The following is an 18,092-nucleotide window of genomic DNA, read 5'->3' as shown; positions in this document are numbered from 1 at the left end:
GTATCCCACTCTACCACACATAGACTTTGCAGACAAAGAATGGTGCATAAAATACGTAGAAACAAAAAACCCTTCATTGGGGCCTGTAAAGACTAAGCTGTTTCAAAGATTGGGCGTAGGCTAAAACACCCACATGTGGAAGCGCTCTATTAATTCAAAAGTATCGTTGTTCAAGCTAGTTGGTAGACATGGGATGAAAAAAATAACAGATGAAAGTAAGAAAGAAAGACATGGGATTAATAAAGGAACAAGCAGAGCAGACAAGCCCCGCAAAGCCTGTCCTGTCTGCTGGTTTATTTATATGTACGTTTTTGCGCTATAGAGTCTCGAAAAAAAAAAGACACTGAATATTGGGTTCATCGCAGAATCTGGAAATTGAGTTTATCGAAATACGGGCGTGACTGTTCATTTTACAGTACACATTACAAATAATATAAATGTTATATTAGTATAAATATTATAATGTACTCCTGTGTTTGACACTGTGCAAAAGGACGCGCCCTGAAGTTTACTACATTTTTGTATATATATATATATCGGCCGTCATGGTGATTAAATGTGGCGATGCTCCGAGCGGCCTTACAGATTTGTGTGTCTGCACCTGGTGGTATTTGAAAGGCGCCAATAAGGTGATTTCCTCTTCTAGGGGCATTGATTGTGCTTTCTTTGTTGCTGCTTTCTGTGTTGTTATGGTTGCGTCACTTTCGTCGCAAGAGGAAAACTTTCAATACCTTCCACAATTTTCTCTGGTTCATTTGATAGCATTATTTCGCAAGCCCCGGTGAATGAGTTTCTGCCATCGTATATGTCTTTCGTTTTTTTTTTTGCGCTGGAAAGTCAAAGAGGATGTGTAGAAACAAAAAATCAATCCGAATATGTGTCCAAGTCGAGGACCTCTGCCGACGAGTAAATAGAGGCTTAAACGCTACTGACACCTTGAGGCAGAGTGCTGTCAACATTCTAGCACTCGAGGAAGGCACGCTACACCAAAGCTGACAATGCTGACAATGCTGAGCCAGGATGTGCCGAATGGGCGTTCTCTGCACTCACCTTGCGAATAAGGGTGACCTTATTCACTTGAGCGGCTTTCATTGGTCTGGGGGATTTGCTTTTGGCGGTGTAATTTTGTTGTCTTTTTTTCACTAGGTTTACGATGGCAAAGCATGCATTCATCGGACTTGCTAAATAATGCTACTGGACAAACTGATTAAATGTCGGCAAGTATTGACTGCTTGAGAATTTTTGTTCACCCGGCAGGGGAAAACAATTCCCTTTAGTTTTCATTTTTTATCCGTTCTTGGTTGTTGGCTGTATCCGAGCGTTTCCTTTGTTACCGGCGGAAGACCAAGCATGAAATGAGTTTTAGCATAACTGTTGCTTTATTTAACGAGCAGCTATTTGCAGTGAGGCGTCAGATATTCGTTTTCAATAATGCTGTGTATCAAACCTTTGAGTCAATTTTTTAGCCGTATTTGCTCGGCAGCACTAAGAAGTGCTCCTCAGTGCATTGTTCACGATAAGCACTTTCTACAAAGATTGATATTCTCGCAGAAAATTTACAGGGGTTGCTGTCTGCTGACGCGACTCTTGTTTAGTCAGCAGTTCTCGCAGTTTCTTTGTTTTGGTAGATTTTTCTTTATTTTTTGTGCTTGATTATTGATTGTGTATAGCCACGCTTTCACTTTTTGTGGCGCATTTTCTATTTTTCTTTTTTTTTCTTCGTGCGGTCACAAATGCGAACGACACTATATTCAGCGTTACTTGTACATATCTCTCCGTTTATGACGGCAGAAAGTGGTACTACCATTGTAATAATTTTTACCATACTGTCCAAGTATCTACCAATCTGGTTCTATCCAATAAAACTGATTAGTCACCATATAAGAGACATTTTTTTGTTATTACGCTGCACGAAGAATGTGCATATACGTGCTGAGCGTTTATCCCCCCCCCCCCCCTCCCTTGGCTCCTCCTTGATTATGCCTAGCTTAATTCAAGCTAATCGTATCTGGATAATAATTGATGAGCTGACGAAAGCCGTAAATAAACTAAAACCTACCTGCCGCTCTCTAACGAACGTATTAAAACTTATGCCTTCAACGTACAGCGAAATAACCGCCCTGTGTAGCCTCTGTGTTTTGTTTATCGCCGTGCTTACCTGGAACTATGTAGATGCGACATTTTATCCCGATGGTCCCGCAGGCTGCATTTTAAGTTCTTTTATTATTCACCGCGAGTACGTCCCTGACTTCTACAAAGAAATGACTAGCCGAAATACTCAGCAGCCGATAATTTGAGAGCAATGGAAAATGCACAGCTACACAGAATTCGCGGCTGTTCGAGAGGAGCTTAAGATAGGTATTGACCTCACTTGAACTCCAGCTCGGGGTGGGCTGTTTGGGATTTATTTGACGGCAACCTTCTTTCGTCTTTTGTAGGCAGCGCGCCACAAGCTCGGTAAATATATCGACGCTCCAAACGTGCGTGAAACAGGCCTGTACAATGCGGTTTGTTACGCGCAACCCATTCGCGCCAAGTGCCGGAAAAAAATTGGAGGGAGGGGAGGGGAGGGGGGGGGGGCTGCTGTGAGATCGGCGACAGGCTGCGGCGCCTCCGTGAAGAGGTCGTTACAAAAGACATTCGCCGCCGTTCGGTCCATCTAACGACGCCCGACCCGAGAGTCCACAATGGGAAATCATTAGTCAGGGTTCCTTCTGTGGGAACTGGCACCTCCAGGGGCGAACAGAACAGACCGCAAAAGAAAAATGGAAAAACGAAAGAAGCAAGCTCTGAAGAGAAGATATTGCTGCCTCGTGTCCTCGCGCTTTTGGTTGAAAGAGCCGAGACAAAATAAAAAGATATAAAAAGAGAGGGCGCTGACGTCTCTAGTCGAGAATAGGATAGCCAACTGGAAGTCGGCTGAGTTCAGTGATATTTTTGTTCACCTTTTTTTTTTTCGGCGGCTATATCTGAGTAAGTTGGACGTGAAAAAAGGCGTAAGACGTTCATAGCAGTTATAGCGAACGTAAAGAACTGCGAATTAACGGGACTGCGGCCTATAGGCGCCACCAATAGGTTGTGTTTTCTATGAAATGTCCCATTTGCATAACGAACAAAAGAGTAAGGTTGTTCCCGTGGTTACGATATTGAACAGAGTGTGCGGTCTTTATTCAGAACTGTTTGGTCGCATCGCATGCAAACCACTGGATTCTTAATTCTACGAATCACATGTCGCCGCGGAAACGCAAACTCATACTCTAAGCGTTTTCATTTATTACTATAATTACGTCACACAGCTCATTGTCTAGATCTACAAAGTAACCTATCAGCCTTAGGATCCTCCCTCACTGTGACGCAACGAATCCATTACGTCTATCACTAATCTTGTTTCAGCTGCGAAAACAGCGTGAGCCGTAAGGTTTAGTTGCGACAGCTTTTGAGAAGCATGCCTTTCTGCGAACCATTTGCGAAGGCTTCGCGTTATGTATGCGTCTGAGTTATGGGCGCGAGCAGCTGCGTATTCTGTGATATCGCGTGTTCTGCTAATTGCATTGCGCCATCATCAGCTGTCATCTTCGCTCTCTTCAGGTTCTGTTTATTTTTAGTTCTTCTTCCTCCTAGAGTAAAATGCCAACCCTAGAGATTTGTAGCTCCGGAATACACGTGTGCACTTCATGACGACATTCGCGTCATGATAGCTTGACATTTAATTCTGTACAAGATAACTTCTAACTGACATTTTAGCGCATCAAACATTATTAATCAACGATAAGAACTAGAAGGATGGAGCGAAGAACACAGACACAGTCACACGTCTATTCATTGTGTGTATTTTCCTGATTGTGTCCAGTTTTCTTTTCTGAATTTTTGACGTGCTCACGACATGCTTGCAAGCAGAAGACAACCACTATAGCCTTCCTTTGTGCCTCGACATAGATAAAAACTGTGGTTTAAAATCCAGATGCAATCAAACTCTTTATCTTTTACAAATTTCGTTTCTTTTCTCACTGACGCAGGAACATTTTTGACTGCGCACTGAAGTGCTAGGCATGTTTCCAACTGCCCTGGAAAACTGCGAACGCTTTTACAACAGGTGAGACAAGAAATGAGACAACGTTCTATAGAGAGCATTAATGTGCGAAACTTACCGCAGATTATAAATAAGAAACATATAATTGATCTAAAGTGCAGCGACGTATGTATTTAAAGTTTTCACGAAATTGGATGCTCCAAAACGCAGAATTTATTCGTTTTTACGCCACAGCGAAGTGAAAAGTGAAGTTGTCTTTTCAAGCTAATCTATTTCTTTTTTGTCTCTCGAAAAGAAAACGTCACATGACGCAGTTTGCATCATGGATTTCTTGCCTAGGGTGTTTTGCAATTGTAAAATCAATTCTTGGCAGAAATAAAATCGCACGATGATTTAACAGAGTGTAAATTCTTAAAAGTGAGGAAAACTCTATCGAATTATTCTTCTGAAAAAAAAAATATCTTTCGCTGGCTTTTTCTCGCTGTGTTATCGTTTGCCGGACAGCAAAACACACAATATTTGCAGAGAGAATTTGATTTTAAAATTTTTCCACTGGTCGGATGAAGCTCATGACGTAACACGGTGGTTTGTGCTTGTTGGTTGCTATTCATAATGGAGGCAAGTTTCGTAGCATGAATAAAACGCACACAGAAGACAAGTAACAAAAAGCAGCACAGTCCTGTCTTGTTTGTTCCTTGCCTTTTGTGTGCGTTTTATTCATGCTGCGAAACTTGTCTTCATTATGAAGCTGATGACGTCCTTACGAAAAGGATGGATTGACATCGTTTTGAAATGAATGGTGGTGTAGCGTGGCCTCTGAGATCCGCACACAAAAATCTGCCTTCACGCACTGAGTTTCGTTCTGAAATCATCCGGTAATGGCGACAACGACACTTTAGTTTCTATTTCTATTTTCTAGCTTATAAAAACTTCGTTTCTTGGCTATAGTGGTCTCTGTGATTAAAACTAGTACTCTGTATATAGAGGCGAACTTCTACTTGTACTTATTGTCTGTTAAGTAGACATGAGCGTCTGAAATATCGTTACAAGAGGACACTGAACTAACTGAACTCATGAAGACCCACAGATATATCTTGGTATCTTTCGTTCGTATGTTGCCATAACTTCTTATTCATGTTTCGCTCGGGGTGCTGTACGAGCTCCGATGTCAGCAATTTATTTAAGTGCTACATCAACTTCGTTACGGGTGGAAGTTTCGTGCACAACCAAACTCTTTACAAGCCAATTTTAAATGCAGAAAAAGAGGGACACCAACACTGCATGCAACTGCCCGAGCTCACCATCTGTAGATCGTCGTGCGATCGTGTGGCGGGTTCCTAGGTTTCTGGCATGCCCCAAAACGACCTACGCACTCCGCAGTGGAAGTAATCTTCAAGAATCTTTGGCTCCGAAAAACTATTTTCCTTGAGAAGGCAATTTACCTTTTTTCCATTCGTCTCCTACACTGCTCTTTCCACTTAATATGCTCTCTCCACTTAATATGATCTTTTGACTCCGTTAAACCCAAACCTTTCTTTTTTATTGCTATCTTGATTTCTTTTTTGGAACGCCCCCAAACCAATAATGGTGATAAATTCGGTTGCCGGTCCTGTACAAGTTTAGTTCAGTGAAGATAAAAAGCAAGACGAAAATAAGATTGCCCAGAGAAACTTTATTTTCCAGATATAAATCTTGCCGTGTGGGAGTGGGTGAGAACAAAGCGAGTGTCTAGACTCTCTGAGTGAGTAGCTACAGCCGGTGGGCGGGGGTAGTGCGTATTCATTCAACAGCCACTATATACTGCTGCTATGCCTTTTCCAGGGCACATCACAAAAAGTCTTAGGAAAAAAATTCGCGCTCCTAACGTCGTTTCAGCGTATGGGTGCTTTTCGCACCAGTCCGGAACGAGAAAATGGACTCGCATTTGGTGGATGTGATGGAGGCAGTTTCGAGAGCTGTTGGAATGAGTAAGGGGAGAAAAAAAAATATTCGAGACGAGGAGAACATTGCCCCAGACACAATGCAGATGGACTGTACCGTATTTTGTTGCTTATAACTTGCACCTTTGTATAAGTCGCAGTCCGTAGTGGGCGCTTTTTGAACAAGTACGAAGGGAAGGGAAGAATAAGTGCATGAGTTCTATTTTGCGAGGTTTTGGGGAACAGATCCTGGCGCTGGCCGCTACCGAAAGTTATTGGATTGGCGCTGAGTGCGTGTTTCTCTGTGTTGTGTTCTGGAAATGATATTAACACGCTTGTGGAATGCGTAATCATATCAATTTTGCTTAAGTACCACTTAAATATTCCTTATTTGAATGAATAAGAAATAATGAAACTCCGTGAATTAGCATGAGTGATCAGTGCCAGGCGTACACCGAGAAAAACGTGAAACTACTCTACGATCACTTTAAAAGACGGGTCGCCAGATGTAGATATTTTCATCCTTTTGTTATTTTATTTCATATAAAAAATACGTTAGTATTGTACAGGTTGCGCCTGTTTGGACAGTGAACACAAAACACAAGCACACTTGCGAAGATGAGTTCCCTTAATTTTGTTGCCACCAGAAAGTCACGTATTTTTCGCATCTTTAGCCATCTCTGATTTCAACGTGCTTCGATCTAAGAGACGCCAAAGAAAAACCTTTTAATGTGCTACTGATTTCATTGCCCGAAAACCTAGGAATAAAATGAAACAAGCGCATCGCTTAAGTGCACAAATAACGCGAACTTCATTGACGACTTCAGGAAAGCATCCACGCCTTTGATATGCAGGCGGTCTCACAAATTATAGTTTTCACCCCTTCGGCTTCTGTGCCTCTGTTCTGTGCGGCTCGCTCTGCGAGTCTTCTTTTCTATTTGCTTGTTCAGCCTTCGATACCGGTGCGGACAAATCACTTTGTTTCCCTCAGTCTCAGTAATGACGTTGCAAGCTGTAGTTACCAGTGGGAGAAAGGCAGGAGTGTCATTCATAATTAACCGTAACAAAAGAAGAACCGTGTCCTCAGCTCGCGTTTCTACGATTTCAATTATTAAATTTCTTCGATAAATATGTGGGTTACGATTTAAATTATTATATTTCTTCGATAAATATGTGGGCCATGTTGGAGCCTTAGCACCGGTATATGTACCTGGGAAAGGCCTTTTAGATGCACTGGACGCAATCCTTGTAAAGATGACGATAATTATGGTCAGTATTTATAAATATTTGTTTTAAGTAAAAAAAGTAATGAAATAAGGCTGGCGCTGTGACACAGCAGCCAGTGAAAACTGGCATAGTTTAGAGTGTTTTAATCGTAACGCATGCCGAGGAGCCTGTAAGCCACATATTTTAACGATACTTTTCTGGGATTGGGTCAAATCAATGATTCCTGTGATCTCTCGTTCCACATTTGGCAGGCAATTTAACTACTCAAGATGAATATAAGGTGGAGCGGCGCTATGAAAAGCTGCCGCAGAGACTCCGAAGTGGCACTCGCGTTAGCTGGTTGTGGTAGGCTGCCTTCAATAGACACCTGCAATTCGAACCACACGTCACCGAGGTAATTCAGGCACACAAGCGCTGAAGATTTGCTTCAAAAAATTCTTTCTCAATTTTCCGTCATAATTTCTGCACACATAAAACTAAGCACCGGCTGAAAAAGATGCAACGCTCTTCCTTAAAATTCATGGAGCATGGAACAAATATATTTGGATTGCAGAAATATTTCACAGGAACAACTTAGTCTTAAGCTAAATTAATAGTAATAATAATTGGTTTTTGGGGGAAAGGAAATGGCGCAGTATCTGTCTCATATATCGTTGGACACCCGAACCGTGCCGTAAGGAAAGGGATAAAGGAGGGAGTGAAAGAAGAAAGGAAGAAAGAGGTGCCCGTAGTGGAGGGCTCCGAAATAATTTCGACCACTTGGGGATCTATAACGTGCACTGACATCGCACAGCACACGGGCGCCTTAGCGTTTTTCCTCCATAAAAACCCAGCCGCCGCGGTCGGGTTCGAACCCGGGAACTCCGGTTCAGTAGTCGAGCGCCCTAAACACTGAGCCACCGCGGCGGGTCTTAAGCTAAATTGCAGAGGAGAACATGATGCGAAATGCTAGAAATGACGAATTCCATACTCGTCCGCAAGCATCGCAGTGTTGTACGCGAAATAAAATTACTAAGAATGAAATTCATGATTTACGTACACTCGCGTATAACAGACCATGTACGAAAAATAAACCTGTCTGGACACCTCCTCCACCTTTTAGGTTTGTTGCCTTGTGTTCTACCCTCCGAGAATTCTAGATTTCTTTGGGAGTTCTTTGGGAGTTCTTGAAGACAAGCATCTTCATTTTCTTCTAAGTCGCATATTGTCCACGACGCTGCTCGAAATCCGAAAGAAGTCGGGCAAAGGGAGCTTCTCAATTCGTGAAATTCCTCTGTAGCTAGGCTTTGTTTTGCACGACCAAACAGAAATCAACTGTAGCCTTGCTTCCGGCTTCACGCTGTACCATGCGTTCCGAGTGGTCATCGAGATCGTACAGAAGAGTCAGGAAGCGGCTTTCTTTGGGAACCGCAGGGAAGCAAAGAACAGTGAAGAAAAAAAATGGCGGCCGCTTCACGCCTTCCTTCAGCCTGACCGAAATGTGGCCCCGGTTCTAAGTTCATTCGTTATCGTCAGCGTTTAAGTAGTCACAGAAGGGAGCGCTGGAGTAGCGTGATAAACCAGTGGGTCTCCAAGCCGACGCTGGCTTGAGTTGAGTTATGAGCTGTCCCGCGACAAGTTGACGTTCAGAGAATGATGCTTCTGCTGCCACGCCAGATGCATTCCACGCCCCCTATCAGTCCTCCCAGCCTTCTTCCGTGCATAAGGGAGAGATAGAAAGGAAGAAGAGAGTTATCTCGAACCTCTTTTCTTGTCAGCTGTTATTTTCTTTTATCTCTCGGGGTTCCAGTCATTGCTAGTTTTGGTTCTGGCCATTCTGCTATCCCTCTTTGCCACCTCGCCAGGCTGCGATTGTTTGGGCATGCTGCTTCCGGTCGGATATATAAAAAAAGGCCGGATATATCCGGCCTATTTTCCTGCATCTTTCTTTTTATGCCTTCTCCATAGAAGGACTCAAGATGGCAGAGTCCTTGCGATCTTCTCTTCTCGAGACCGTCTCCTGCGGACGACGCGGAAGTTCCATTTATTCGGGGATCTGATGTATCCGTTTCTTCCTCGTTGCACCTCTTTTTCGGTTTCATCTTTTTTTGCTTTTTTTGCGCCTTTAGGTGACTATTTGTATGTCCGCGCGATGCATCCCTTGAATGCATGGTCCACCGTGGTCCCTTGACAATAACGGCTTCGCTTGACCGACCGTTTTGCCTCCTATTTCCGGTATTGAAATATCGCCCTTCTCTGCCACTCCTGTGATATGCGGAAGCGACAATGTGCACCCCTATAGGCGCTTGGTTGCAGCCTTTGTCCGTGCATATCAGGTAAACCTTTTTATAATTTTCTAGAAACAAGATTATTTCTTTGCTTTCTTCTACTCGATCACCTGTCTTCTGCTGTACGCTCCCAGGATATAGAATTGGTCGGGAGGATTCAAGTGTTTAGCAGCTCTCACGTTGCCTATTGTCACGCCATTCAGGGTTTATAAAACCAATATATGTGACATTTAGACAATGCGCTGCGTCCTCTATCACATCAGATGGTATCGATGCGATATATATTGTAATGACGCCATCGCAATGCCTACTCTAAGAGGTGTTGTTAGCATTCAGCGGACTGCACAAGGTCACCTTGTTTGCTTGGATCTCCATGCGGTTGTAAGCACCTACACTGCCTACACTTGCGTGTTATTACTCCACGAAGACAGCAGGCAACGCCCGCCGACTCCAAGGTTCATTGATATATTTTAGTGATTAGTCTACTAGCAGTTCAGTACGGAGATGAGGTAGAGACACTCTAAGGAACTAAAGAAGCGACGATAATGAGGTATGTCCCAAGGACGTTGACTGCCTGCAAGCTGCAGGGCTGTCAGCCTTATTGGAGACTGATCGTGAGAGAGTTTTGATCTCATTTAGCCCATGTCTTCATATGCCATCGGTGCACTGGTCTAGCGCACCTTCGCCGGAATATGAAGACAGCTTTTGACGACCTCGGGCCACTCCGCTGTGCACAGCATCGTCACACGCGAATATAGCATGCTTATTGGTTGTTCCTTCGTTTTCGAAAACTGTCAAAAGGACTCGTTAATGGTAAAACAAAATACCTACATGCAAAGGTGCCATACACTACAGGTGGAAGACAATTCCTCCTCGGAGAACTACATCGAAAATTAATGTACTCCCGGTAAACTAGGTGTTCCAGACCTCTAGTTTAGAGTCCCATCATTCAAATTTTTTAATTATTAAAAATATTTGCATTCCAGATCGCAGCACTTATCGCCCCCTTTCCGTACAGACCTTGTAAGAGGTAAACAAACAGCCCAACGGGTCTGCTTCCGGGCCGTAGAATGGGGCTGGGTTTGCATTGTCAGCGCTATAAATGTCTCGAAGGTTTGGTTTGGTTTATGGGGGTTTAACGTCCCAAAGCGACTCAGGCTATGAGAGACGCCGTAGTGAAGGGCTCCGGAAATTTCGACCACCAGGGGTTCTTTAACGTGCACTGACATCGCACAGTACACGGGCCTCTAGAATTTCGCCTCCATCGAAATTCGACCGCCGCGGCCGGGATCGAACCCGCGTCTTTCGGGCCAGCTGCCGAGCACCATAACCACTTAGCCACCGCGGCGGCTTTTGTCTCGAAGGTGGCAGGGACTTCTCTCCTCAACTTTCTGACGCTAAAAGTTTTCTTCGGGTTATTAACAGCAGTGCTTTACGGTGCTGAAACAAAGTTTTTCAGCTGTGCATTTTTCCCAAACTCTTTAGCTTTAACACGGGCCGGAGTTGGCTTCGCAAACACGGAGCTGATAAACTTCAGTTGTAGACTACAGAACGGACATCGCACAAAGCTGGTACTTAGCCATTATATTCATCTCATTTAGCTCGAAACACACACCAGACAACAGAAAGAAACACACAGGACGAAGCACCGGCGCCCGTGTTTCGTCCTGCGTGTTCCTTTCTTTTTTTTTTGTATGGTATGTGTTTTGAGCTAAATGAGATGAATATAATGGCTGAAAGCCAACTAGCCCATCAGGTAATTCTTCTAGCACTTAGGCGTAGTCAACGTACACTGTTCTAGGCACCCGATGAGTTACGCTATAAATCAATGACGTGACAGAGGTGCGCAATTTGTACCGAGAAACTAAAAAAAAGATACCGCTTGCGATAAAACGTGTTACGAATACTTGTCTGCTTCAATTTTTGTTCCTCTAGGCGTGAAGGGTGAGAGAGGCACTGGCGAGGAGACGTGGTTTTGCTTAACTTGAGGCATTGGGTCTTCCTGGTTAGCGACGAATGGACAACCTTCTCGTTTGCAAAACGAGCAACTTCATCCCTTACATTCCTCTTATACTTCCTTAACAACGCCCTCCTGCCTGGCTAACGACACATGTACAAATCCCCTCACCAGCAGCAATAAGGGCGATCTGATGAAACAAATGGCGCCCACTTCTGGCAAGCCGGACGAGCCAAAGCCCATAGAGGAAACTGCTGCCGCCTTGGCAACAGCTAAAGAAAGGGTCAATCTATGTGTAGGAGCCATGTCTTGCACGCCTTGTCTGGTGGCATTTCTGCGTTAACCAAAACGGCTGTGATACCTCTCCCTATTTACCCGTAGGCTTAGAGGGGTAAAGGCTCAGTAAGGAGGGAGAGGAGGAAATGAAAATAACCGCGGGAAGACATCTGCTGTGAAGCCATTACGAGCAGGATTAATGGCCAAAAGTGTCGTGATTAACGGGCCATTACATTTTCCGACCATGTGTTCTCTCCGCTGGAGAGGGGGGGGGGGGGGTGCTTTATCTCATGCGTTACGAGTTGCAGCCGCTTGGCGATTATTTTTGTCTGGCATAACTAATGAAACGGGGTGTCGCTTCGATTTTTTTATACATTTCGATAAAGCGATGATCATAGAGGCGCTCGACTTTGTTTCTCTAAAAACTATAACGCTTCCTGCGTGAGCCCTTTGTTTAGTTAGAAGTCAGAAATTTTCCTCCGCGAGTTGTGAAACAACGGGTTTATCTCTGTAAATTTAACAGTTCTCAGGATATCGCTCCTACAGAAATAAATCAACCAGATCTTATATCTCTCCCCAGGGGTAATTTATCTGTCTGAGTAATTTCAAGCCAACAAATATCCCAGTCAATTAGGCTTATCGTGAAAGCTTTGGCTTTCGAAGAACGTGCTTCACGCATGAAACGTCGATATTTTGAAACCAGCCTTATGTACCTGTCTTTACAGCCTAGTAGGCTTTGCATTCGGAGCTCAAGGTCGCGGCTTCCATGGCGCCTACTGTGGATGCACATTAATGTACGCCGGACGACCGAAATTAATTTCCAGCTGTCCCCTATAGGGGCGCTTACAACTTTATAATGTGGAAAATTATCTATTATATTTGACTTTAGAAATATTTTCTTTAAATCCAACCATCTCATCACTTCCAACTCTGCTTCAGAGAGGGGGAAAGAAAGATTGGAGTGGCTCTATAGCTGTTGCCACTTCTTTACTCAGAAGCAACCGACGAAGGGTCTTCGAATTCGGGTTTTCTGTTTCTTCTGAGAGTAGGCTTAGCTGACCATGAGGATCGAACTGCTCTGCAGCTACAACAGCGCTGCAGGCAATTTAACATCGACGTCCAGCGGCGCTGTATAGGATCTTTAGCGGCCGCATGAAATGCTTCCGTTGCGTTGTTTCTCGTCAGCTTGGCTCATTTCTAGAACCACGCTATTGCCAAAAGCGCAATCGCCGCATTTGCAGCGACTCCAAAATCCCCGCTGATTGCTTTCGATACATCACGAGCGCTAGGATTGGCGACGCTCTTCGCATTCCCAGCCGTCTGCCACGAGTGTCTGGAGCCATGAAAAAGGGGCGAGCTCACCAGCAATGTGCCTCATTTGGTAAAATATTACCGAATGCTCCATTTCTCTAGATTTTTGTCATTTTATCATCTCTTATATGAAAAGCAAGCGATTCCACAGCTCGGTAGCTAGGCTGGTTGTTTAAATAACCTTCCTCACTTAAGCTAATTTGTCAAAATTCACTTCAAGTGCGTACGGGCTTCTTTCGTTGTTGTTACGCGTGTGAACGCGTTTTCAATGCATCTATTTATTCATTTGTGATGATTTCATATATCCGCGATGCACTTGTGGATGCATTTCAGTCGAGAGTTGTGATCTCTGCTGATCTAGTTCAGAGTACAAAGACGAATCCTTTGAACTGCGATGTAGAATAGATTTCGAATCAGATGGTAATTACTCATTAGAGTCCACATGACCGCAGGCCTCGGATGCAGAGGAAGGCCGTGTAGCCATCGCTGAAACTTCTCATTTGAAGAAAAATTCGTCCTAGTCCGATGCTCGAAGCCGGGACTGCCGCCTTTGCAGTCACAGCTAACAGTTTCTTTTATTAGCTGTACCGAGAAGACTGTCGCGAACGTCGCCACAGTTTGAGTTCCTGTCTGGGGAGTTTCGTCGCATAAAAATCCTCGAACTTTCTAAGTACTATGGGGCCAGAAAGGGCCCACTATTACTACTCCCACTACTGCTGCTTCTACTACTGCCAGCATCGGAAGTTGCGAGTTATTTTTCTGGTCTCTCTATCAAGTAAAAGTATACCAATAGCACTGTTCCTACTCCTACTAATGGTAAGGAGTCGTAAAAACAGCAATACTAATAGGAGTGGCTGTAGCAGTGTAACCAGTGCGAGTAGTAGTCAAGTGAAGTGCAGCCTAGTTTATTTTGTTTTCGCAGAAAATTGGGAGCCAAGAACAAGAAGAAAAGTTGTGAAGAACAGCTTGAAGAGGCCGTGGCCCGCTTACAAGAAATGCCAGAATAACAGGTGAGCCCACCTGCTCTGCATGCTCACACATGCAAATTTTCGAAAGCATTCACTCCCCTTGGCAATAATCACCACGGCTCGAGCCAGCCTGTCTCATACGTGGAAACAGCGTGGACATTGTCAAGGGAGGGCACTCCTCGGTCCACTTAGCCGTTATCGGCTAACCGTTACCTCCATATCGTCCTCACTAACCAGGACGTGAAAGTGACAGCTCTCGGTTAGTACAAACAACGGCGATGCCCACGCCATCTGTATCCAGGAAGAATTACCTATACTGCGATCTATCGCTGGGAAAGAGCCAAGGGTGTCATGATCTCTTCACCTGGTAAAAATGTTTCCCCCTCTTTTTCACTTTTCGACGAGGCGCCAAATCGGCAGCCACTGCTCGCCGCCGTTTCCCTTTGTAAACATCGCCGCAATTTCCCGCCGGACAGTAATCAGAACGGCCTATCCAATCCTTTATTTTCCTTTGGCGTCTCCGAAAAGCTGCGATTTCCTGCGCTTCCATTCCGGCAGCTCCACTGGTGCGCCGGAGGATATATGTGTCTGCCAAAGAAAGCTTTTGATCGCCAACTACCGGTTTTGTTGCTTTGTTTGTACTGACTCAACTGCCCATCTGCCCACCTCTTTGTCTATTTTCCTTTGAGCTTGACAGTAATGTTCATCATTTCTTTCGTTTCTTTATACGTTATTATTACGCCTGCCAGCGCAATATTGCTGGAACGAAGAGTGCGCAATGGTGAGAGGGTTCACAGAACAGAGAGCAACAGTAATAATGCATTTACAAATCATACTTATAACATATTACACTCTAAGACGGCGCACTAACTGCGGTAAGCCGAAAACAAACCAAAGAACTAGACGGAATTTTTTTCATAAATTGGGACATAAATGCCATTATTTTTTGTGGGAGGGGGAGGAGGAGGGCTATTTATTCTTAAAGTGCAAATTTCCCTGGTTAGGCTGTGTTTAAGAAGATTGCTTTCTTTGCCGTTTTGTAACTAACAACGGTGATCTAGGTTGGCCAGCGAAAAAGCAGTCTGTTAAAAGGGTGCCTTGTATAAATTTTTACAACCAAAGCATTGTGCTTGTCCCTTTCAGGTTACCATTGCATTACACTTTCCGCTTATATAGCTCTCTCCGTGTAATTTAAGCATGTCGATTAAAGTTACTCGCTGCGGCCAAAGAATGAAGTATAACCATCTACGAGGCCCTCAAATAGTTCCTATTTAGCGCTTGAGGACTACTTATGTGCCAGCGAGGCTCGAAACGACAGCATTCTCTATCAATCGCTTAACCCTGTCTGCTCCTGCCGTCACTTATATAGGTGAACAAATGCGTTCATTCACTCATTGCTCAACAAAAATAGGTTCAAAACGCTTAAAGAGGAAACAAGAGAAAGCAAGAAGACTATTTTACTATTTCCCCGCCTTCTAATAGCCGAACGTTGAATCTATCTAAACCATGAGGGCTCTCTCTTGTTTTCTTCTTGCTTCTATTCATCAGAAGCACATTTCACGTTTCTACTCCTGTTTTCTTTGCTCGTCTCGAAAAGGGAGAAACTCGTCATACTGTTTCCGGTCAGCTCCCTTTTTTCCCCGGTCTGCGTTCCCTAACTCCCTCTCCCATCGTCTCTGCTCGGTTTCGTGTGGTGAATCCCGGCGGCTCCCGAAGTCGGACTCTCAGATTTCGCCCATCCGTCATGGCTGCGGCGACTTGGCCGAGGAGACCAGCCGGATAACGCAGCCGCGGAGAGCTCCAGGCAATCTGTCACGACTTGAGGGGGCGTCGGGGTAATCCGCTGCTCGCAGATGATTCTGCCCGCCAGCGAACCCACCGCTTCCCTAACCTCCTTCCTCTCTTCCCTACGGAGATGTTCCCATAGTGCTCCCACATTATAACTATACCTGCATTCTACCCGTTTTTCTCTTGATCCCTCAATGTTCACGCAAGCTCTTCGCGGAGAGTCTGGGTTGCTCCATTACGTCCGGCAGTCCGGATTCTAGGAACCCATACTCGAGTGACAGCTGATAAGGTGTTAGTTACTAGTAGCGATTGCCGGGATGTGACATTTCAATGAAAGGACTGTCCGTCCGTCCGTCCGTCCGTCCTGGGTCTCTGGAACTCTTAGCTTCCGTCTTCTGTATGTAAAATTAGCCCTTTATTTCGCTGCCGATATTTTTTATATGTTTGTTAACTCTGCTGACGAGTACCATACGGACAAAACAGCCACAACCCCTCGGCGGCAGTATTACTGGAGGCTCATACCAAAAAGTAACATTCTTTTTCTCAGGAGATGAACTGTCGAGGCTTCAGTGACGAGCTCCTAAATTTTGACGCTGACTTCATTTGCAATTGTCTCATGCAATTATCGCTCCAGTTTAATGAAATCCTTAACAAATTTTTCGTTTCTAATTCATAGTTGAGTTCATAGTGTAAGGGTATCACGGTTCGACTTTTCTGAGCACTTTCGATATGTTTTGTTCACCACTGACCGTTTGGTTGCATTTTATTGTTTCACACGCAAATCATGGTTATTGTGATGAGGCACAATCCTGCTACGTGGGGAGTTTATTAATTACTTCAACTCTGGCCTCCTATCTGCCTTTGCCCCCGCCTCACGAGGCGGAAGCACATCACGAGAAGAAAGCATCTCTCTTCCCCACAATGGAACGAAGCCTCAGAGGTGATCAGCGACTCCTTTGGTTGGCGCCAGATTTGCCAAATCACCTTCATTAGAGCCTATTCCCTCCCCTCTTCCCGTGTGCGAGCGAGCAAACGAGCAAGCAGCTCATTTCAAAAGCATTCCGCACAGTTGTGGCTGCGCACACAGCGAGAGGCGGTAACACAGAGCGCTTTAATCACCCACCATACGCACAAAAGAACTGCGTAGCTCTCCGCGATGAACGCGACGTTATTCCGCAGTCTGTGTGAGCCGAAGAAACCAGCGGCGATCATTTGAATTGTCTCAGTATGCGTTCGGACGTGACTAATTAATGGTCTCCTATTATACCGGCTAAAGTCGTCGTCAACTTTCGAGACTTCTTGCTTGCTTTTGCGCCGTCCGAATGTGCGAACTTCTTCGGGGAAGAGCTTTTGGTTATTAAAGTTATACGTCTCCATAAAAAACAAACAGGAAAAAAGCGGAATGGGAGAGGGTAATAAAGAGCCACAACCCATCTAAGATTACCGCCCCGAAATTAAGTTGATTCGTATTATTACCTCTCGTAAAAAAAACGACCAGGGCGGTCGATTTAGTCACTTTTTCTTTGGACATCTTACAGCTGAAGTTCCTGATTTCACTCTTTGTTTTACTCTTTCCATTTGGTTGGAGATTATAACGGGACGGCAGTTGTCACCTTGAGACTGAAAAAAGTCTGATCGTCAAAATTTTAGACCGATAAGAACCGAGAATATTCGCCTTGAGTACGCGAGGACAGTCTATAATTTGGGGTTGGCGTTCTCGGTTTTTATTGTTCGCAAATTTTGTGCCCTTTTTTTTACGGTGTTTATTTCAGATCAGAACTTTCGGTTTCTCTTTTTTTCAACGAGTGTGTATTTTTGCACGTGAATCTTTGGTTTTCTCCGGTGAAATATGTGATCTCCCTGTACAGTCATAGAGGCTTGCACTGTTTCTATTTTATCTTTTAGCACAAACGGCTCATGCAGCAATAATGAACACACAAATTGCCACATTAAGAGCTATCCTTGCAGAAGGGAGTCGTTTAGCTGCAAGAAAAAGCAAACATACCCAGAAATTCCGGACGAGGATATTTTCCAACTGAAAGTCCTTTATGAACGTGACTTATTCAATATTCGTAAGATTTCACTGTAACAGTCAATACATCCGCACATCTCTCCTCGGCAGACATGAAATATTTTTTGCTATTAACGTTTTTGCTAGTTTCATAAACGTTGCCTAGTGGTTTTCTATGGCAGTCTTATCTACTCGATGCAAGCCTTGGACAAAATTTTACATAAAGCTATTGCTACATGAAGTCACTACTACGCATTGGAAGACTGGATTATTACGTTGAATATTTCCGTAACCGTAGCTCGCATTATTCCAGCATTCTAATTTGATATCTAAAAATC

The 18,092-nt window shown here is 44.3% G+C and overlaps 1 protein-coding gene across 1 annotated transcript in view; it reads right to left on the bottom strand.

Moving 5' to 3' along the window:
* Positions 1-18,092, bottom strand: part of LOC144109555 (pyrokinin-1 receptor-like) — a 316,180-nt gene that overhangs the window by 236,402 nt on the left and 61,686 nt on the right. Inside the window, exon 4 of the mRNA XM_077642380.1 lies at positions 9,348-9,381. Coding sequence (XP_077498506.1) covers positions 9,348-9,381 — 34 coding nt within the window. The remainder of the gene's footprint in view (positions 1-9,347; positions 9,382-18,092) is intronic.

This window comes from Amblyomma americanum, chromosome 11, assembly GCF_052857255.1.
Source record: "Amblyomma americanum isolate KBUSLIRL-KWMA chromosome 11, ASM5285725v1, whole genome shotgun sequence".
In the NCBI taxonomy this organism is placed as follows: Eukaryota; Metazoa; Arthropoda; class Arachnida; order Ixodida; family Ixodidae; genus Amblyomma; species Amblyomma americanum.
This window is presented reverse-complemented; position numbering and strand designations above follow the sequence as displayed.